At 42.3% G+C, this 23745-nt stretch overlaps 2 protein-coding genes across 2 annotated transcripts; both read right to left on the bottom strand.

The window, feature by feature from the left end:
* Positions 1-632: 632 nt before the first annotated feature.
* Positions 633-2848, bottom strand: SELENOH (selenoprotein H). Its single transcript, XM_004485171.5, has 4 exons — positions 2107-2848; positions 1880-2025; positions 1580-1710; positions 633-805 (listed from the first exon to the last, which is right to left on the bottom strand). The coding sequence occupies exons 1-3, from the start codon at positions 2223-2225 to the stop codon at positions 1610-1612; spliced, it is 366 nt and encodes a 121-aa protein (XP_004485228.2). The 5' UTR covers positions 2226-2848; the 3' UTR covers positions 633-805; positions 1580-1609.
* On the bottom strand, positions 2847-23583 carry TMX2 (thioredoxin related transmembrane protein 2). Its single transcript, XM_004471040.5, has 8 exons — positions 23288-23583; positions 7001-7061; positions 6646-6759; positions 6260-6336; positions 5942-6048; positions 5653-5718; positions 5431-5560; positions 2847-3715 (listed from the first exon to the last, which is right to left on the bottom strand). Exons 1-8 carry the CDS (start codon positions 23549-23551, stop codon positions 3569-3571), a joined length of 966 nt encoding a protein of 321 aa, XP_004471097.1. The 5' UTR covers positions 23552-23583; the 3' UTR covers positions 2847-3568.
* Between the last annotated feature and the right edge of the window lie 162 nt (positions 23584-23745).

Consider the following 23745-nt stretch of genomic DNA (forward strand, 5'->3'; position numbering starts at 1 on the left):
TGAGAGCCAGGTAGCAGTCAAGTAGTACAATGGGTAGAAAATTATGAACTTGAACCGTCTATTTCTCTGCAGTCTATTTTCCAGTTAGTGACAAATAAGTGAAACAATAAACTGTGGTCCCCAACTCCAGTGTGCCAAAGTAACAGCCAATATTAGATGTTCCAGGTCATGAAGCTAATTCAGGAAAAGTTGAGAATGAACACCCTCTGTGACATGGGTTCTGTGTCATTGTGTTAGCAGCAGAACATTAAGCAGGTGGGAGTTAAGAGATGGTGTCTAGCACTACCTAGTGTGTGTGGCTTATTAAACAACAAGTCTAGCCAGACTTCCACATGGGCCCAGGGAGATATATTTCCATCATCACTTCCAAGAAGTGAGTTGAAAAAGGTACAGTTGCTTTTTTAAGAAATAATTTTATCTTTCTCCCATACTTTTTGCAAATGTTTCACATAATCTATCAGAGACCCTAGAATTCCAGGTTAAATGAGGACCCTGGGCTATGAAAAACACAAAGCAGGGAAACCAATCCCACAAGCCTTGCTTTGACTACCTTTTACTGTAAGATTAAGTTTTACTCTATTACTCAAATACTTTATACCAAGGATTTTTATTAAACAAAATAAATCCAAGACTTTTTATATACCAAGAATTTTTATTAAATCCAAGAACTTTTACAGTGCCTTACTAAATGGCTGCCTCATAACTAAACCATCTTTCCTGGAGGGGGAGAAACTGGCTTCAGGTACATGACTGAAGTTTGGCCATGTCCCATCATAAATGCTCCAACATCACCAAGGATAGAAGGCTGCAAAAATGAGAGGGGAGAAAAGGTTAGAGAAGGGATCCTAACAAGGCAGAGAGGAAGATGTGCTTCCCCTCAACCCCAACCTCAACCCCCCACCACAAACCCAGGAACTTAAGGCCCACATCTTTTTCCAAAAACAATCTCATGTAAACATATCAAGTGCCTAACAACAAGCCAAAGCAGTATGCAACACTAGGGATAAAGACAAGGTCAAATCCTTGTGATGAGAAAAGTACTGTAATGAAATGTTATTAATCACCTGGGGCCAGTAAGAGCCCATACTAGGAACAGTAACAAGGCAGAGGAAAGCATAAAGTAATTAACACAGTAAAACGGGAAGCTCACAACACCTACACATATAAACACGTGTCAAAAATTTTAATTCATCATTAGTAAGGGGAACTAATAGGATTTACAGCCAGTTAAAAAATTAAAACCCTGTCGCCATAAGGAATGCAGAAATGAATTTTCACATAAATGCAAAACTGGTTTATATCCACAGAGCAATAATCAACCGCATCTCCAATGGACACAAACTGCATTTCAATAACGAATGACTTGCATTACTATCAGAATTCTAGAGTTCAACTGAAGACAGTGAAAAGTAGCCTTTAAAAAGCGTATTAGATAAAAAACATTGCTGATTTCAATTTTTATTGTCAATAAAATGAGATCAAGAAACTGCAAATCCAGTGTGGACTGAAACAGTTTAGGACCGCTTCACAAGTAGCCAAACCAAGATCAAGTCCCTCTCCCCTAGTCTCCATTTCAAACCTTATTCTGAGGACTTCTGCCCCAACTTCCCTATGAAAGGTACTTCTTCAGCTCTTCCACCACCTTTTGGGGCTCAGGAAATTTGAGTTTACGGGGAGGCCCCTTTTTAATCCCAGTCCAGAGCTCCGCACCTGGGAAAGGACCGAATAAAGCAAATTTACTATGTGATCCACCAGCATCTCTCCAAAATCATGTGGCCAGGGTTTTCGGAAACCATTGCTTCCTCGCCTGCCTCGGACCCCAGGCCCCCCGTTCCTCCTCTCCCCATCCCCCTCCCCCAAGACCGCAGCCGCCACTCACTGCTGCCGTCCGGACACTGCAGCATCACCTCGAAGCTTCCCCTCCGGGGCTTGGTAGGGTTCACCTTCACGGAAACTTCCGGGGCCTCCAGGCGCAACGCCTGGCTCAAGGCCGCGGCGTTGCGTCCGTAGACCCGTCAGCTCGTACTGAGAGGAAGAGGACGATCAGTGGCTGGGGCCCTTGGTCTGCGATGCCCCCACACCCCCGTGACTCCCTGGGCCCCTCACCAATGCTCGATAACGACTACCGCCTCCTCCACTCCCCCCTCGCCGCATGCCAGCTTCTGCTTTGCGGCCGCCACGGCCTCCGCTGCCTCAGCCTTCCGCTTTCTCCCGCGGGAAGCCATGGGGCCTGGAACGCGGCGGGGGAGCAGCCGACCTAGGGCGGTAAGAGGGAGAAGCCGCGAAGCAGAGCGAGAACAGGGCACTGCCGCTCCAAATTCCAAACCGCAGACCAAAGACCACAGGCTTCCAGAACAAAACTCCGCCGGAAGCAGAAAGCATGGCCCGGGTCGCCCCCGGGGCTTGGAGGCGGGGCCTCTGGACGCGGCCACTCTCCGGCGCGGGGTAGTACGCAGAGCACCAGACCCAACTGCTCCGCACTTCGGCTGGAAATGGAGGCGGGGACAAGGTAGCTTTGAAAACCAGCCTCGCGCTATTAAATAAACAGAAAATAAACAGGCGTATTAATCTTTTTCGTAGCCCGGATGTCTAACTAAAAGGTGTGCGCTGCCCAGCCTTCCTTCCGGGGAGACGCGGGCCAATCCCAAAGCAAAACCAGCCCGAAAGTCAGGCGAGCCGCAATCAGGGATTACGCGACTAGCTTTATCCAACTCTCGCCAACGATGGGACCAACGTTCACCAGCATTTGGGCGAATTAAACAGTATAGCCTTTGATTTAGGGAGAAGGACACCCCTCTGCAGTTGCCTGGCCTTAATGACTAAGACAAACACACAAAGACGCAGGCAAAAGGAAATCCCAGTCTCTTTATTATGTAAAATCACCAACTAGGGGTGGGGAACAGGTAAACCCCGCAAGTGAAACCCCTATCAAAAGGCTTTCTCCTCCCGTCCTACCCAAAAAGGAACGTTTCAAGCCTCTATTCTCCCCTCTTCCAATCCCTATAAAATGGAGGAAGTATTCAATACTATTTATTCTCAATAACGAAAACTCTGTGGTTAAAAATTTCTCCTCAGGACCAGTCACAAACTTAAGCTTATACACTTTAATGAAGGCCGCAGCCCAAGCCTAGAAGGGTTTAAAGAAACAAGCATCCTGGAGACCTAAAAGGGAAAATTTTACAGGTGACTCTGTAACCCAGCATACTATATTAGGGTTTAGTCTAAATAGGTTGCGACAGTCCATGATGGGCTGCAGTTGACACAATGACCCCAGCCAGGTGTAATAAAGGAAAAATCCAAGCTTGAAGGGAAACCATTTCCGTTTCTTCCTTCTTCCAGTGAAATAGTTGGCCTCCGTAGTGCGAGGCTTCCCTGGATGCCTAACAATCCCTGAATGCCCTTTAAAATCATTAAAAGTACCATGCTGCACCCAGGCAAAGCCAAACAGGAAAAACATAAATAGCAAAAGGCCATGGCCTCAGGCAAGGCTGGTGGATACAGAAAGGGTAGCGCCTCAGAGAAGCAAAGGAAGGGACTGAAAGGGGAGGGAGCACAGTCAGTGGGAATCCTATTTGTCCTTCTTGCTTTCCCCATCTGGCACTGTGGTGAGGGGTGGGGCCTCAGGTTGCTCCTCAGGGATACTGTCTCCAGCTTTTGACAGTTTCTTAGCGCGCTGGTACAACTCATTCAAGTTGAATTCTCGGATCACATTCTCCTGGCAAAAAAGAGGCACACATCAATGCTCAGGTTGGAAGGGTGAGTTAAGAACCCCTCCTGGGAAGCAAGAAGTATTTAGACACAATTTAGGAAAAGAGAAACCACAGAACAGAAATCTCCCCTAACCTAATGGTCTTCTTTTGTGAGTACCCAAATCAACTTATATTTAAGCACTTACGTGCCAATCATTGTACCAATTATACAAACTTTATTCAATGTAATCTGCCAAACAACCCTGTGAGCCAGGTGCTCAATTAACGGATGAGGATCCTAAGGCCTACAAACTATGGATACAAGAACCTTAGAGCAGGAGTTCTTAACCTTTTTCTTTCCACGAACTCCTTTGTCAGGTGAAAACCATGGGTCCCTTCTCAGAATGTAGTGGCAGATAGTTTTATGATAATCAACTAGCATCAGGTCTAACAACGACCATAATTTCGAAGGATGGATGAGGATAAGCAATTTTTCAAGGTATGCAACAAATGCAATGTGATATGAAATGAATACTACTGTAGTTTATTGCATACATTTGTAAGTGAAGGAAATGCTAGATTTCAGTTAGAGGTCAGAGAAAATTAAGCTAAGTTGATCTTTTTCAATTCAAGCTCATGGACCCCCTGAAATCTTTCCACGGGCCTCTTGGAGCTATGTGGATACCTGGTTAAGAACCCCCGCCTCAGGGACTGAATCTTGCTAATAATTGTTCAATACTAGCAGATCTGGCACATGGGAGAAGCACAATATAAATCTGCTGAGTAAAGTAATGAATGAGTTGGTTTTTTAAAAAAATAAAAAGCCTTAAATAAACAGACAGATTTTACCACATCTTTAAAATATCACAAATAGGTTAGGCATCTTGTTTCTAAGCTGGACAACTCTTATATCTTATTCATCAGGTTGCTAAACTGTTCCTTTTTCAGAGTCATAGATACTACCACAAAATTTTCTAACACCCTTGTTTTTAACTGTTGTGGCTCACCAAATCAAAGCAGCTGAATTTGATACAAGTTCATATCATTTCCTTCAAGAATTAACTCATCTTTCTAGGTGTGAGAGATTGAACAAGCAATGCCTGGCCTCATTCTAATCCTGCAGATATATTTTTCACCTAATAAATTTCAGATTTCAACAAGAAATCCACTCTCCTAAATAACAACCCTGATGAGGAAGTGAGCATACACAGACCTCATCTTGTATGGGAAGCTTACACACTTTAATGAGGCCACAGCCCAAGCCTAGAAGGGTTTAAGGAAACAAGCATCCTGGAGACCTAAAAGGGAAAATTTTACGGGTGACTCTGGTAATGTACTCTATCATGTTCTGTACCTGACTACAGATAGCGTGAACTGTAGCCAATTCCTTTCTATTTCCCCGTGATTTGTCAACCTGAAGCCTATTCTCTTTCTTTCTAAGGAGACTGAGTTCTACACTTATGTCCCTCCACGGAGTTTCTCTGGGGCCCTGTTCACAATAACTGTGCATCCCTTCAGCATATTGTTGACATTTTTGGGAATATCAACAGTTTGGTTACTGAGAATGGTCTTCATTCTTGCAGTAGATGCAGCAAAGAGAGAATGAATGAGTTTTAGTACTAGTCCACACTCCCAAAGCTAGCAGGCAAGTGGCAGAGTTGGAATGAAAACCCAGGTGGGGCTCCGAGCCCATCCACTGTTCCGTGCCCTTCTCCAAACCACTTGCCATCCTTTCAAGTACCTCTGAGAAAGTCCAGGAGACAGCACGTCCTTTCTTGTCAATCTGTGGCCGCCGTATTACCTCCTTGCCGCCTTGGAACAGGATCAGGGTAGGGAGCTGCTTGGTGAGGGGTGATGTGCTTACTTTGTACCTACAAGGCCCAGAAAGGACTCTGTAAATGCCTCTGTCTACATCACTCAAAGCAATTCCCTGCTCAGACCCTCTGCACAGGTCCTTACATACCGCGTACTGACATCACTGTAGCGGCCAACATCCACCTTCCCAAAATTTAGCCCTGTACAGTTGTACCTGAGAAGAATAAATTATTTAACATACTGAAGGAAGAATGAATGGCTCAAGGGATGGGGAAGTACAGATATTGGGGGAGAAAGGGAGGGCACCTTTGGTTAGGTGGAGTAATTCACAAAAATCAAGGCCAAAAACTAGAGGGAAGATGTCAAAGGAAACACATAAGTCCTCTGGCAGGCCAAACCATCTCAAATTCTACCATCCCTCCCTTTGCACTACTCACTTGAGGGAGAGGTCAGCGTAGATAGGAGCAAATGACTGGCAGTCATTAGACCAATTGGCAAAGAACTCCACAATCCACGTAACCCTCTTGTCCCGCTCCAGCTCTTCCTGCCACACATAGGCAAAGAACAATGAACTGAACCACAAAGCTCCTGGAAAGGCTCAGACCTTAACGTCTTATTCTTTGTTCGTGCTTCCTCTCTCCCCTAGCCCTTGACTCGCATTCTGAAGTCCTGCTGCTCCTCCTAGTGAGGAGAGAGCACAACTACAGAATCACCCACCAGTGACCCAAGAAACAGAAGGGAAGAGGAAAACTCACATCAATGGTTTTATCATTGAAGTATTTGATGTACTCAGGGCCCATATACAGGGGGGGTTTGCATGTCATCAGGAACACTAAACACAGAAAGAAGATGTCAAGGAAACACATAAGGCCTCAGGCAGGTTTACTTCCAAATAACTCAAAGATTTCAGCCACTAAAGAATACACACTCTGTGGATATATAGACCACTGACACATTTCCCTTCCTTTTAAAATAAAGTCTTTCTAGAATCTTGTTACCTGAGAATCATCCATTATCAATTAAGTGAAGATATGGAAAAAGGGTATGGAGAAACTGGTTTGTAACTGGAATTTGATTCCCACAATCAAGTCTCAATCCAGCATAATCTTACAAAAGCCTTAAAGAAAAGCAGTCTTCTCACCTATGCAGAGTGTGATGTATAATAGGCCCATGCGAATATCCAGGCGGAAGAAAAGAATAGTGTTGGCCACTTTACTAAACATGAAGATGTTGCCTATATGTTGTTCCACAGTGACTAAAACACAGAGATGTCACAGGTTAGATTGGGCAGCATGCTCCTCTATCCCATTATTTGTCCCTCTTACTGGGGCAGTATGAAATGGGGGTGGGGGTAGGGTGGGGAAAGAGATAAAAGTCAAAGATCAAATTCAACCTTGGACTCGTTCAACACATAGTGCCCTTCTCATAACATATATGAAAGCACCTGCAGAGGGCACTGTGCCTAAGCCTGAAACTGAGAAACAGGTTAAACTTACTGGATCTGCGGTTCTTCATCATCACAATGGCACTGAGAAACATCAGGATCTCTACTTCTCTCTGTAACAGGATCAAAATGATGTGAATGTCATGAAAACAGAACTGACCCAAAGGGGAAAAACATCACATCACAAATCTGGGTGGGTAAGGGAGACAAATACAGAATGAAAACCAACAGGGATTCAAATCAGGAATAGTAACAATAGATTACTGGAGTCAGCTAGGTGTAGCATGAAAAACATCAGTCAGAAGATCTACATTCAGGTTCTACCCCTGCCACAAACTGGCTGGGAACTTTTTTTTTAAAGTCGGTACCGGAGATTGAACCTGGGACCTCATACACAGGAAGGAGGCAGTCAACCACTGAGCCACACCCACTCCCTTGCTGGGCTGGGGACCTTTTTCTTTTAAGATTTTATTTATTCCGCGGCCCCCCCTCGTTGTCTGCTCTCTTTGTCCATTCACTGTGCATTCTTCTGTGTCTGCTTGTCTTCTCCTTGGCGGCACCAAGAACCAATCCTGGCACCTTCCAGAGTGGGAGAGAGGCACTCAATCTCTTGCACCACCTCAGCTCCCTGGTCTGCAGCGTCTCTTATTGTCTCTTCTCTGTGTTTCTTTTTGTTGCATCTTGCTATGCCAGCTCTCTACTTGGGCCAGCTCGCCACATGGGCTAGCTTGCCTTCACCAGGAGGCCCCGGTGATCGAACCCTAAACCTCCGATATGGAAGACAGGAGCCCAGTCACTTGAGCCACATTCACTTCCCACTGGGGACCTTTTGATAAATCACTTAACCTCTGAGTTTTGGTTTCCTCAGCTGAATAATACCTATTTCAAATGCTACTGTGAGGATTAAATGAGATAATGGATATGAAAGGGTCATATAAAGTATGTTATAATGTTCAACTGAAAGAGTTATGAACCTGGTAAAATGAAACTTTTTAGGGAATCTTTATGGTAATATTCCATTAATATAATAAATGGCTATTCCATTTGTCTTGTTTTGCTTAAGTTAAATCATCTCTCTCCACTCAATATTTATAGTGATAATCCATGCATCTTAGCTGTAATTCAAGTGTTCAAAGGGGCCTTTCAGAGCTCTCTAAGGTTCTTTTCAATACCCTTTTTCACACTTTTTCTCACCTTCTAGAATGTAAGCTCCATGTAAGGAACAAGATAAAGAAACTAACAAGAAAATTTCACAATAATGATTGCTTCAACAACAATAAAACAAACAACCCAATTTAAAAATGGACAAAAGACACAAACAGGTATTTCTCCAAAGATATACAAATGATTAATCAGCACATGAAAAAGTGGTTCAACATCATTAGCCGTTAGGGAAATGTGAATCAAAACCACAATAAGATACCATTTCACATCCACTAGAATGGCTACTATTAAAAAATAGGAAAATAAGCATTAGAGAGGATGTGGAGAAAGAGGCACACTTGTTCACTGTTGGTAGTATGAAAATGATGCAGCCACTGTTGAAAAGTTTGGTGGTTCCTCAGAAATTAAGTATAAAATTACCATATGAGAAGGAAATGTGCCTCAAGCAGTTGGGCTCCCATCTACCATATAGGTCCAGGGTTTGATTCCCAGGGCCTCCTGGTGAAGACAAGCTGGCCAGAACAGAGAGCTGGCCCACATGGCAAACTGGCGCAGCAAGTTGACACAACAAACAGAGACACAAAGAAGAGACAATAAGAGATGCAGCAGACCAGGGAGCTGAGGTGGTGCAAGAGACTGAGTGCCTCTCTCTCACTCCGGAAGGTCCCAGGATTGATTTTCAGTGCCACCTAAAGAGAAGAAAAGCAGACACAGAAGAACACAGAGAGCAGACAGCAAGCGCAAAAACGAGGGGGGAGATAAATAAGTAAATAAATATTAAAAAAAAAAAAAAAAGAATTACCATATGACCGACATTTCTGCTTCCCAAAAGAATTGACAGCAAGGACTCAAACATATATTTGTACAACGTTCATAGTGGTATTATTCACAATTGCCAAAATAAGGAAGCAACCCACATGTCCATCAACAGATGACTGGATAAATAAAATGTGGTATATACACACAGTGGAATATATGTAGTTCTTATATATACTACAACATGGATGGATCTTGAAGACATCATGTTGAATGAAATAAGCCAGACACAAAAAGACAAATATTGTATGATCTCACTTAAGAGAAACAATTATAATATTCAAATTCAGAGTCATAAACTAGAATATAGATTACCAGGGGCCAGGGTCAGGGTAAGGAATGGGGAGTTAATGCTTTATATCTGAAGTAATAAAAAGTTCTGGTATTAGACGGTGGTAATGATAGCACAACATTGTGAATGTAATTAACACCACTGAAATGAATATTTGAAAGTGGTTAAAATGGGAAATTTTAGGCTGAATGTTACCAGAATAAAAATTTTAAGCAGCCATACAAATATACAACACAAAAGTGAACCCTAATGTAAACTATTGGAGCTATGGTCTATTGTTAATAGTATAATTATAATAATATCATTTCATCAATTGTAACAAAGGTACCAAACTAATGCAAAGGTTTAATAATAGGGAAGACTGTGTGTGAGGAGTGGGTATATGGGAACTCTGTACTTTCTACATGATGATTTTTTCTGTAACCCTACAATTTCTCTAAAATTAAAAGAAAAAAAGTGATGACTGCAATGAAGAATAACAAGGACCATGTGAAAGAAGAGGCAGAACTATAGATTAGATGGCCTGAGGCCTTTCATACACTTCTGTATATAATACAGGAACACAAATTATTTCAGACAGAACCATTTAACTGTGATTTACAGTTGGGAGTTCAAGGACCTAGGTTTTTAGCCTCAATCTCCAACAAAGAGTAACTGACTGGATTTAGTTATGAACATTTAAAGTAGGAGTGAGGAAATATGACAGACCTTAGTAAATATTATTTGTAACTTAGCAAAATTAGGAAGAGTCTTCACCATCAAACTGGGGAAGTAAAATTAGGACCTATAATCATGGAAAGAAGAGGGAAAAATGCTGAAACAGGAGACCAAAGATAAAATCAAAAGGAATATTCTCTAAATATAGAGAAAGGATCAATGGCAAAAACTGGCCTTGTATACATCGAACCCCATTTCCTTTCCTCCCAGGCATACTGCAGCTAGACTCTCACCCAATCTCATTGTATCCAGGTAAAACTGTGTAACTAGTACTTCTGAGTAGAATGTGAGTAGAAGTGATGTACCACTTCTGCATCCAAACAGTTGAGAGTGAGCCCTCCCATTCCACCTTTTTTTCTTCACCCATTGGTTTGATAATGCAGGGATGACCTCAAGACTCTAGGTGAAGATAGAAAGAAACTGGATTCCAGAATGACTAGGTGAAGTAAAGTCTCCTTGGTTGCTCAGTTTGTTTTGTTTAAACTTTTCTTAATGGAAATTTTCAAACATACACAGAAGTAAAGAGGATATTTTAATGAACTATCACCCAGCTTCAACAGTAATCAGCGTTTTATCAATCTGGTTCCATTTCATCTATGCTACCCACCTTTTTGCTGGAGAAATTTAAAGCAAATGCCAGCTATATTGTTTCACCTGTAATTACTTCAGTATACATATTTTTCAGATAAGGACTTAAAAAAAAAACAACCACAACACAATGAACAATTCCTTACTATGAGCTGATACTCTGTTCTCTGCCTTTGTACAGTTATTCAAATCAGGATTGAAGCAAGATCCACACACTGCATTTGGCTGATATGCTTCAATCTCTAATGGATATCCCACTTTTCCATTTTACCCAATGCTCTTTATCTGTTGAAGGCATCAAGTCACTTGTACTTGTATCTGCTTTCTGGATTTAGTTGCTTGCAGACTCATAGTATATATTGGATGATGATGATCCCCTACCTCCCATTTATAAAGTGGCAATGAGATGTAGAGTTCTGCACACAATGAAATCCAATCTCTTAACAATAATAATATTGACTTCTGGGAAGATGGTGGACTAGAAAGACATGGGACTCTCTTCTCTCCCAGAAAAATAGCCAAAGGATAGGCAGAAACACCTGGGGGGAAAAATCTTCTAGGTTTAGGACACCAGGGGAAGGCTGTTCACCGCCCAAAAGACAGAGGGACAAAGGAAAAGAATCTCAATGGCAAAACTGTGAGTTAAAAGGAGCAACTACTGCCAGCACCCTCCCCCACACTAAAAACACTTTTGAATACTCAGGCCTCTAGGCCAGCAATACAGACAAATGGGGCTCCAGGATTCCACCTCCACAGAAAAGGGGAGAGAAAGAGACACAGCCTAAAGGCTGACTAAGTTTTTGACTTATAAATTTGGTCTGTTGTGCCCCACCAGCCGTTGGTGGGGGAGGAGTGCGCCACTGTTTGCCCTGGGAGGGACTAAAGAGACCCAACCCTCTCTATCTCTCTCTCTACTAACTGGGCCTGATTGTCAGATTATTGAGGACCCACCTCCACAGTAAGGTGGAGGAGAAGGACACAGCTTAAAGCATACTCAGCTATTAATCCACAAATTTGGTCTGCTGTGTCCTATAAGCCCTTCTAGGCCAGGTAAGGCCACAGCATTGTTTGCCTTGGGAGCCAAACTGAGACTAAAGAGATCCCAGATTAAAGAGATTCAAGCCTCTCAATATCCCTCTCTACTAACTAGACTGTTAAGGATGCAGAGGGGAGTGGAATTATTTCCTACTGGGGAAAAGAGAGAGGAGGGTGTCAGCAAAGGTTGGAGAACTGCCTCTGAGAAAGTTTGATTACAAGGCTCTTAACCTCCAGGCCAGAACCTATATCACATTGCTCCAGTCCCTGTTGCAGAAACACACTCCGAACAGGCACTGAACTGAGAGGGCTGCGAAAGCCCGCCATCTGCTGGCAGACCAAGGAAGTGTGTGTGTGGAAATTGAGCAGAGGTGGCTAGAGCCATTGGGTACCTCCCATCCACATGGGAGAGTCCCGGGTTCAGATCCCAGTCCCTGCTGAAAAAAAAAGAAGAGGAACACACACTGAACAAACACAGAGTGCAGACAGCAAGTGTAAATAACAAAGGGGGGAGGAGGGGAGAAATAAATAAAATAAATCTTAAAAAAAAAAAAAAAAAGTAAATATGTAAGAGAGGCTTTTCCAGACATTATATCCTCCCTCCCCAAGACCCTAGGAAGCGGGTCTGCAACCCATTACTGGGTCCAAAGCTCAGGGTTGAGCAACTAACAGGGACAATCCTAAAGACCCAGCTTGAACCAAGAATCAAAGAACAGCAGTAACACAAAGCCTCCCACCACTAAATCCCTAAGAAAGAGAAAGAAATTAAATATCTGAGTAAACTCATCATCCTAATCATATGCTCAGACATCAGCAAAAATTTCAAACCATACTAAGAAAATTAAAGACATGGCCAAAGAAGAGGAATATATCAAAGCCCCAGAAGAAACATAAGATTTGAGACAACTAATTGAGATACATACAAATTCCCAAAATCAAATTAATGAGTTGAAAGACAATATGGCTAAAGATGGGAAGCAGATTTGGCTCAAAGGATAGAGCATCCGTCTACCACATGGTAGGTCCAAGGTTCAAACCTAGGGGCCTCCTGACCCATGTGGTGAAGCTGGCCCACACACAGTGCTGATGAGCACAAAGAGTGCCGTGCCATACGGGGTGTCCCCCGCGTAGGGGAGCCCCACGCACAAGGAGTGCACCCTGTAAGGAGAGCCGCCCCGTGTGAAAAAAGTGCAGCCTGCCCAGGAGTGGGGCCGCACACACGGAGAGCTGACGCAGGAAGATGATGCAACAAAGAGACACAAATTCCTGGTGCTGCTTACAAGAATACAAGTGGACACAGAAGAACACACAGGGAATGGACACAGAAAGTAGACAACTGGGGGGGAGGGGAGAGAAGTAAATAAAAAAATAAATCTTAAAAAAAAGACAATATGGCTAAAGAGATAAATGACATCATGATAATAGGCAATGGAGTTTTTTTTTTTTAAAGTGATACTGAAAACAGAACAGCTAAAATTGAAGAAAATACAGAGAAAAGAATGGAAAAAAATGAGCAGGGATTCAGGGAGTTGACTGAGAACATGAAAAGCAACAATGTACATGTCATGGAAGATCCAGAAGAAGAGAAGGGAAAAGGGGCAGAAAGACTATTTGAGGAAGTAATAGCTGAAAATTTCCCAACTCTCAAAAAAGAAATGAACTTACATGTCCAAGAAGTGCAGTGTACCCCAATCAGAAAAAAAACGTGAATAGACCTATTCCAAGACACATTCTATTCAGAATGTCAAATGTAAAAAATAAAGAGAAAATTCTGAGAGTAGCAAGGGAAAGCAAACCATCACATACAAGGGACGTCGAGTAAGAGTGAGTGTGGATTTTTCATCAGAAATCATAGATATAAGAAGACAGTGGTAGGATTCAATTAGGATACTGAAAGAAAAAAACTGCCACCAAAAACTCTTTATCCAGCAAAACTGTCCTTCAAATGTGAAGGTGTGTTTAAAATACTCACAAAGAAAGAAAATGAGAGAGTTTATTAAGTGAATACAACTTTGCAGGAAATATTAAAGGAAGCCTGAAAGAAAAAGACAGGAGAGGCTTGGAGGAGAGTATAGAAGAAAGAACAGCAGAAAGAAAAAACAAAAAAGTGAAAAAAACTGAAAATAAGATATGACATATAAAAACCAAAGAATAAAATGGTGGAAGTAAATAATGCATTTGCAATAATACCACTGAATGTGAATGGATTAAACTCCCCAGTCACAAGATGCAGGCTGACAGAATAGATTAAAAAACACAAGCCATCCATATACTACTTACAAGAGACTCACCTTAGACTCAACTGACTGAAAGTGAAAGGCTGGAAAAATATACTCTATGCAAACAGTAACAAAAAAAGAGCAGGGGTAGCTATACTGATATTAGACAAAACAGACTTTAAATGCAAAAAAAGTTATAAGAAATACAGAAGGCCATTTTATATTAATAAAACGGACAATCCACCAGGAAGATATAACAGTCATAAATATCTAAGCACCTAACCAGCGTGCCCTAAAATACATAAGATAAACTCTGGCAAAACTGGAGAAATAGACATCTCTACAATAACAGTTGGAGACTTCAACACACCACTGACATCATTAGATAGAACAGTTAAAAGATCAACAAGGAAACATAGAACTTAAACAATATGATTAACAAATGAGACCTAACAGACATACAGAATGCTGCACCCAAACTCAGCGGATAATCCTTCACAAGTGCCAATGAATCTTTCTCCAGGACAGACCATGTTATGTCAAAATACAGCTCTCAATAAATATAAAGGGAAACAGATGTGGCTCAACAAATTGGGCTCCCATCTGCCATACAGGTGGTCCAAGGTTCGATGCCCAGGGCCTCCTGGTGAGGGCAAGCTGGCCCACGTGGCAAGCTGGTCCACACAGAGTGCCAGCCCATGTGGGAATGCAGCCCCATGCTGGAGTGCCGCCCTGCATGAGAATGACGCCTTGCGCGGGAAAGCCACACCACACAGGAGTGCAGGCTGATGTGGAGAGCTGGTGCAGCAAGGTGACGCAACAAGAGACACAGAGGAGAGAAAATAAGATGTAGCAGAACAGGGTAGCTGAGGTGGCGCAAGAGAGTAATCACCTCTCTCCCACTCCGGAAGGTCCCAGGATCGGTTCCCAGAGCCGCCTAATAAGAATACAAACAGACACAGAAAAACACACAGCAAATGGACACAGAAAGCAAACAACAGGGGAAATGGGGGGTGGAAAAAATAAAATAAATCTTTAAAAATAAATAAATATAAAGAATGAAATTATACAAAGCACCTCCTCTGATCGTAAGAGAATGAACCTGGAAATCAATAAAAGACAGGAAAGAGGTAAATTCACAAATTCGCAAATGGCTAAAAAACACATTTCTAAATAATCAATGGGTCAAAGAAGCAACTGCAAGTGAAATCAGTAAATACATTGAGACAAATGAAAACAACAACACAACTTATCAAAACTTACGGAATACAGCAAAGGCAGTCTTGAGAAGGAAATTTATAGCCCTAAACAACTATATTTAAAAAAGAGCTAAACTCAAAGATCTAACTGAACACCTGGAGAAACTAGAAAAAGAACAGCAAACCAATCCCAAAGCAAGCAGAAGGAAAGAAATAATAAAGATTAGAGCAGAAATGAAATTGAGGGGGGAAAAAAAGAGAAAATCAACAAAAACAAAAGTTGGTTCTTTGAGAAGACTGATAAAATTGACAAACCCCTAGTTAGAATAACACACACAAAAAAGAGAGAAAATGCAAGTAAATACAATAAGAAATGAAAGGGGGGAAGTTACGACTGATCCCACAGAAATAAACAGGATCATAAGAGGATATTATGAGAAACTGTATGCCAACAAACGAGACAACCTAGTTGAAATGGACAAATTCCTAAAAATGCACAACCAACCAACTTAACAAACCAATCACATTTAAAGAGACTGGACTCCATCACCAAAAATCTCCCAACAAAGAAAAGTCCAGGACAGCTTCACAGGTGAAATCTACCAAGCATTTAAAAAAGAATTAACACCAATCCTGTTTAAACTGTTCCAAAAAACTGAAGAGGGGAGAAAATTATCCAACATATTTTATGAAGCCAAAATCATCCTAATACCAAAGTCAGATAAAGAACTACAAGAATAAATTACAGACTAATCTCTCTAACGAACACAGATGCAAAATTCTCAACAAAATACTTGCAAATAGAATCCAACAGCATATCAAAAGACTTATACTTCACGACCAAGAGGGATTTATTCCTAGTATACAAAGATGGTGCAACGTAAGAAAATCAATTAATGTAATACACTACATTAAAAAACTGAAGGAAAAAACCACACGGTCATCTCAAACAAGGCAGAAAAGGCATTCAAGAAAATCCAGTATCCTTTCTTGATAAAAACACTTGAAAGATAGGCACAGAAGGAAAATTCCTCAATATGATAAAAGGCATATATGAAAATCTCACAGCCAACAATGTACTCAATGGGGAAACGTTGAAAGCCTTCCCTCTAAGATCAGGAACAGGACAAGGATGCCTGCTGTCACCATTGTTATTCAACATTGTACTAGAAGTTCTAGCTAGAGCTATTAGACAAGGAAAAAAAGTAAAAGGCATCCAAATAGAAAAAGAGGAAGTAAAACTCTATTTGCAGATGACATGATCCCCTATTTAGAAAATTCTAAATAGAATTATTTGAGTTAATAAATGGGTGCAGCAAAATGGCAGCATATAAGATCAATGAGCAAAACTCAGTATTGTTTCCCTACACTAGTATTAAACAATCTGAGGAGGAAATCAGGGAAAATATTCCATTTACAATAGCAATAAAAAGACTCAAATACCTAGGAATCAATTAACCCAAAGAAGTACAGGACATATCTACAGAAAACTACAAAACAATGCTAAAAGAAATCAATGAAGGGAAGCAGATGTGGCTCAGCTGATAGAGGATCTGTCTACCATGTGGAGGGTTCAGGGTTCGATCCCCAGGGCCTCCTGACCCGTGTGGTAAGCCAACCCACACGCAGTGCTGCTGCCACGCACAAGGTGTGCCGTGCCACGCAGCGGTGTCCCAGCATAGGGATCCCTCACGCACAAGGAGTGTGCTCTGCAAAGGAGAGCCATCCTGTATGAAAAAAGCACACTTTCTTAGGAGTGGCATCGCACACACAGAGAGCTGACACAGCAAGATGACGCAACAAAAAAGAGACAGTTTCCCAGTGCCGCAGGATAATGCAGGCAGACTCAGAAGAACACACAGTGAATGGAAACAGAGAGCAGACAATGGGGGGGTAAGGGAAGAGGAATAAAAAAAATAAATCTGATAAAAAAAAAAAAATCAATGAAGACCTAAACAAAAGGAAAGACATTCTGTGTTCATGGATTAGAAGACTAAATACCATGAAGACGTCAATTCTACTCTAATTTATAGATTCAATGCAATAACAATCAAAATTCCTACAGCCTACTTTACAGAACTAGAAAAGGCAACTACCAAATTCACTTGGAAGGGAGAACGCACCTGAATATCTAAAAGCATTCTTAAAAAAAGTGACATGAGGGAAACGGACTTTGGCCCAGTGGTTAGGGCTTCCGTCTACCACATGGATGGCCCGCGGTTCAAGCCCCGGGCCTCCTTGACCCGTGTGGAGCTGGCCCATGCGCAGTGCTGATGCGCGCAAGGAGTGCCGTCCCACGCAGAGTGTCCCCCGCGTAGGGGAGCCCCACGCGCAAGGAGTGCACCCATGAGGAGAGCGGCCCAGCGTGAAAAAGAAAGAGCAGCCTGCCCAGGAATGGCGCCGCCCACACTTCCCGTGCCGCTGACGACAACAGAAGCGGACAAAGAAACAAGAAACAAGACGCAGCAAAAAGACACAGAAAACAGACAACCGGGGGAGGAGAGGGGAATTAAATAAATAAAAATAAATCTTTAAAAAAAAAAAAAAAAGTGACATGAGAGGAATTTCACTGACTGATCTTGAAACATATTACAAAGCTACAGTGGTCAAAACAAAATAAACTCTCATCTTTATGGCCAGTTTTATTGTTTGTTTGTTCAGATGTTTTTTTCAGGAGGTACTGGGGATTGAACCTGGGACCTCATACATGGGAAGGAAGTACTCAGAACAGAGTTACACCCACTCCATTAACTAGTTTTTTTTTTTAAGATTTTTTAAAATTTATTTATTTCTCTCCCCTTCCCCCCCCCACCCCAGTTGTCTGTTTTCTGTGTCTATTTGCTGCGTCTTCTTTGTCCGCTTCTGTTACTGTCAGCAGCGCGGGAATCTGTGCTTCTTTTTTTTGTTGCATCATCTTGTTGTGTCAGCTCTCCATGTGGGCAGCACCATTCCTGGGCAGACTGCACTTCCTTTCGCGCTGGGCGGCTCTCTTTACAGGGTGCACTCCTTGCACGTGGGGCTCCCCTCACCTATGCAGGGGACACCCCAGCGTGGCACGGCACTCCTTGCGCACATCAGCACTGCGCATGGGCCAGCTCCACACAGGTCAAGGAGGCCCGGGGTTTGAACTACGGACCTCCCATGTGGTAGACGGAGGCCCTAACCACTGGGCCAAGTCCACTGCCCCCACTAACTAGTTTTTGACAAACCTACCAAGTCCACGTTATGGGACAAAACAGTCTTTTCAACAAATGGTGCTGGGAGAACTGGGTGTCTATTACATAACCAAAAGAATGAAAGAGGGCCCCTATCTAACTTCCTATACAAGAATTCAACTCAAAACAGATCAAAGACCTAAACCTAAAAGCCTGGACCATAAAACTACTAGAAGAAAATGTAGGGAAACATCTTAAAGAACTCATGGTAGGTGGTGGTTTCTTGGACCTTACACCCAAAGCACACGCAACCAAAGAAAAAACAGATAAAAGAGACCTCCTCAAAATTAAATATTTTTGCACCTCAAAGGACTTTGTCAAAAGGGTAAAAAGCTATAACCCCAGGTACTGGTGCTCCTGAGGGCTACAGAGTACAGTCACGGCAGATGGCTCTGGAGTTCACTGTCTGCCAGTGGGCCCTACTTTGGAATTTGTGCTCCTGAAAGGAGTTGGACACAGATGTGACCTCTCTACTCATGCCTCTACTGTCACTTTTACTGAACCCTGTGACTGATGCTGGGGTTTGTGTATGCTCACGAGACTTGAATCTCTGGACTGTCCATGTGCCAGCTGGCTCCTGAGCCTCAGGAGAGTTACAATACATACTTTCTGGTTCGTTGGACTTACCCAGGTCAGCTGACAGGGGGGTGAGAATGATCAACCACCACACCAGGGAACCGAGTGTCTACAACAGCAAGCAGGAGAATCGCATCCATCAGCCAGTTGGGATCTAAGCCCCCTCTTGATTTAGAGGTGGAGTGGACATCACCATCCCAGGGTCCACATGATGGAGGAATATAATATGGATTGGAGTGGACTTGCTGGTATTCTACTATAGAACTGTAGTGACTCTAGCAATGGAAGAAATTGTATCACTGATGTGGAGATGGTGACCATGGGAGTTGCTGAGGGCAGGGAGAGGGAGGAAGAGGTGTGATATGGGGTGGGGCATTTTCAGGACTTGGCAATTGTCCTGAATGATACTGCAGGGACAGATGCAGGATATTGTATATCCTGCCATAACCCACTGGATGGATTGGGGGAGTGTGAACTACAATGTAAACTATGGTCCATGTGGTGTGGCAGTGCTCCAGGGTATATTCACCAAATGCAATGAATGTGCCTTTGATGAAAGGGGATGTTGATATGGGAGAAGCTGGGGTGGGGGGAGCTATATGGGAACTTCCTATGTTTTTTAACATAACATTTTTTTGTAACATTTTGTGTGATCTATTTATCTTTTAAAAAAAGACAATAGGGAAGCAGATTTGGCTTAACTGATAAGAGCGTCTACCTACCACATGGGAGGTCCAGGGTTCAAATCCAAGGCCTCCTCCTGACCTCTGTGGTGAGCCGGCCCATGCGCAGGGCTGGTGCGTGCAAGGAGTGCTGTGTCATGCAGGGGTGTCCTCTGCATAGCGGAGCCCAATGCACAAGGAGTGCATCCTGTAAGGAGAGCCACCCCACTTGAAAAAAGCTCAGCCTGCCCAGGAACAGTGCCGCACACACAGAGAGCTGTCGCAGCAAGATGACGCAACAAAAAAGAGATGCGGTTTCCCAGTGCAGCTGACAAGAATATAAGCGGACACAGAAGAAAACACAGCAAATGGACACAGAGAGCAGACAACTTGGGGGGGGGACGGGGGAAGAGATTAAAAAAATAAAAATAGGGAAACGGACTTTGGCCCAGTGGTTAGGGCGTCCGTCTACCATATGGGAGGTCCGCGGTTCAAACCCCGGGCCTCCTTGACCCGTGTGGAGCTGGCCATGCGCAGCGCTGATGCGCGCAAGGAGTGCCGTGCCACGCAAGGGTGTCCCCCGCGTGGGGGAGCCCCACACGCAAGGAGTGCGCCCGTGAGGAGCCGCCCAGTGTGAAAAGAAAGTGCAGCCTGCCCAGGAAAGGCGCCGCCCACACTTCCCGTGCCGCTGACGACAACAGAAGCGGACAAAGAAACAAGACGCAGCAAACAGACACCAAGAACAGATAACCAGGGGAGGGGGGAAATTAAATAAAATAAATAAATCTTTTTAAAAAAATAAATAAATAATAAAAATAAAAATTAAAAAATTTACTAATTAAAAAAAAAGGGTGAAAAGGCAGCTGACGCAATAGAAAAATGTATTTGGAAATCACTTTTCCAATAAGGGTTTAATATCCATGACATATAAAGAGATGTTACAATTCAACAATAAAAACGAAGACACTTTTTTTGTTTTTTAATGTAACATTCCTTGTGATCTATTAACCTTAATTTTTAAAAAATTAAAAAAAAAAAAACCCTCAAAGACAAAGACCCGATTAAAAAATGGGCAAAAGACTTGAATAGACATTTGTCCAAAGAAATACAAATGGAAAAAAAACCCATGAAAAAATGTTCAACATCACTAATGATTATGGAAATGCAAACCAAAATACAATGAGACATCATCTCACACCTATCAGAATGACCACTATTAAAAAGACAGAGAACGCCAAGTTTTGGAGAGGATATGGAGAGATCAGAACACTTACTTACTGTTGATGGGAATGCAGAATGGTACAGCCACTGTGAAGGACTGTTTGGTAGTTCCTAAAGAAGTTGAATATAGATTTGCCACATGACCCTGCAACACCACTACTGAGTACATATCCAGAAGAACTGAGAGCAAAGACATGAAGATACACCTACACACCGATGTGCACAGCACCATTATTCACTATTGCCAAAATCTGCAAACAACCCAGGTGTCCATCAATGCATGATGGATAAACAAACTGTGGTGTATTCACATGATGGAATATTATGTAGTTGTAGGAAGAAATGAAATCTTAAAGCAAATGACAACATGGATAAACATGGAGGATATTATGTGGAGTGAAACAAGCCAGGCACAAAAGGAAAAATACTGCATAATTGCACTACTATGAACTAAGTATATTGTGTTAACATATAGTTTGATTCTATAAATGCAAATATAAGTCAATTTATAAAAATAAAATTAGATTAGTGGTTATGTAGCGCTGGGGAAGGCATGCTAAGGGGCATGAAGCTTTTCTTTTTGGAGTAGTGAAATGGTTCTAATAATTTTTTGTGTTGATGAATGCATAACATTGTGATTATAGTAAAAGCCATGAATTACACATTTTAGACAGATTGTATAGTATGTGAATATACCTCAATAAAACTCCTTAAAAATAAATATTTGTGCATGAATAGTCAGAAATAGCAGGTAGGTACAACACGGGAAACAGTGATTGAGAGGTGAAGAATTTTCTGGTTTATTTATCTGTTTTTTGTTTATTATTATTGGAATAACGAAAATGCTCTTAATCACTGAAATGATGCATGCACAACTATGTGATTATGCCAAATACCAATTATTGTACACTGGATGAATTTTATGATTACTATGTACCAATAAAATTGATTTGGTTGAAAAAAAAATATTATCGTGGGCCATGCTAAGTACTCCTTTACTGCATCACTTCAGGAGACTATCTTTTCACCTAATGGTTTTAGCAAGCACAGATGATCACTGCCTAGATTATTTCATTAGGGGTTGCTAAATGATGATTTTTAATTCTATCATTCCTTCTGTATTTATTAGCTCAAATTCTTCAATTAAAAAATCACCTTTCTCTTATCAATTATTTGGTTATCATTAAAGACAGTATATACAGAAAAGGAAAAATAAGTACTTGATTCTTTCCCTTTATTTAATAGAGTAGCTGATGTGGCTCAGTGGGTTGAGTGTCAGCTTCTCATATATGAGATCCCAGGCTCAATCTGGCCCTGGTACCTCAAAAAAAAAACCATTAAATTAAAAAAACAAAAATAAACTTTTATTCTGTTTAAGTCACTGAAACTTTGTCATTTACCCTAATACCCTAACTTTCCAATCACCAAGGGAAATGAAAAAAACATGAATTTTCCAGAAAAATGAAAACTCACTATTAACCCTAAGCAGTCTAAAAAGAAAAAAACTGAATAAAAATAGAACATAAAACTTTCGTTTTTTAAATTAGGCAACAGAATACAGAAAAATTAATTATGTAAATAGTCTCGACAACTATGCAAATTTGCATTACTATCTACTAACCCTTTTGAGTCCAATTTTTATTCAAATGGCATAAAATTGCAGATAATTGCAGGATCTCTTGAAATAGCATGGCTACATTTGAGTTAATAATTCTTTCTGAGAAAGGGCAGCAGAAACTTGGAAAAGTAAACAAGGGAAAGAGAAAAAACGTCATTTGCGGCCTAGAAAAAAGACAAACTTCAGGATGACTCGCCCTCATCAGAACAGACTTGCTGCTAAGGCACCGGGTTTCAACTCATTTTTCTGAACAGTACCTCAAAGCCTACGCAGGAAGCACAGCAAGGGGCTTGGGTTAGATTTCTCTTTACAAAATGCTTGTTTGTTTGTTTTACAATTCCTTTACAAGACACCTAACAATTTTATTCATCTTTGCAACTCAGGATCCAGCATGCCTGACATATACGCTGTGCATTCTGGAAATGTTTACTTCCATACATAAATGTTTAAGTAGCTGATCGAGTGTGCAGGTACCATGGCCCGAGAGTGGTTTTAATTCCCGGGCACTCAAGCTGTATGACCTTAGACTGGCTGCTTAACCACGCTGAGGCCAATTTCTTCATTAATAAAATGAAGCCTTGTCTCAGACTCACTAGCTCCTTAGGAGGTTTTACAAAATGGGTAGCAAAGAGTTTTGAGAATGGAAAACGTTGCACATGTGTATAGTGTAAGGCTGCTGACGAGTATGAATGGTGAAATGGAATGAACCCTGCACTCGAGCCAAAAAGTCCTGGGACTTGTGCAGCATCTACCAGTAACCGATTGTGCGACCCCGAGACGACCACGCCTCCTGTTTTCCCAGTTTAAGAGATGTAGAGGTTGCGATTCAACGGCAGTCCGGTCCTACGCTCTAATAGTCTTTTTTTTTTTAATTTTTTAAATTTTTCTAATAGTCTTTAAGTCCGCTACACGCTAGGGACCTCGGGTATCCTCAGAAAGATGAACCCCGGGGGCTCCCGGACATGCCCGCTAGGCAGGGAGAGTCAAGGTCGCGGGTCCCAGGCGGGGATCGCTCACCCAGTCAAAGTCACACGGGTTGCCGTCTTCGCGTTGCGTGGGGAGACCGTGGCAGACCGGCGGCAGCTTCCTCACCAGTAGGAAGGCGGCAGACAGTAGGGCTGACAGAAGGTAGTAAGGCCGGGCCAGCCATCGTGAAAGTCGCGGCACCGAATACACCAGAGCAATTAAAGGTGCGAGTACCGCCATCTTCTCGGCCCTTGCGGCGCCCGCCGCTTGGCGGCGAAGGTAGGTCTGGTCCTGGCTCCCCTCCCATAGGAACATCCACGGGGCTCCGTTCCGGATGCGCCGCCTCTGAACTGGCCTTAGATCCTGATTGGACACCACGGATGGGGGAAAGGCGATTTGAGACTCTATTGGACAACTTGGCTGTCGCTCTTTTTATCTAAGTCATTTTATTGGATATACGGCTGTGGTCAGTAGAGCGCTCTCAGAGAAGAGTTTAATAAGGCAGCACT

This window comes from Dasypus novemcinctus, chromosome 10, assembly GCF_030445035.2.
Source record: "Dasypus novemcinctus isolate mDasNov1 chromosome 10, mDasNov1.1.hap2, whole genome shotgun sequence".
NCBI classification, from domain to species: Eukaryota; Metazoa; Chordata; class Mammalia; order Cingulata; family Dasypodidae; genus Dasypus; species Dasypus novemcinctus.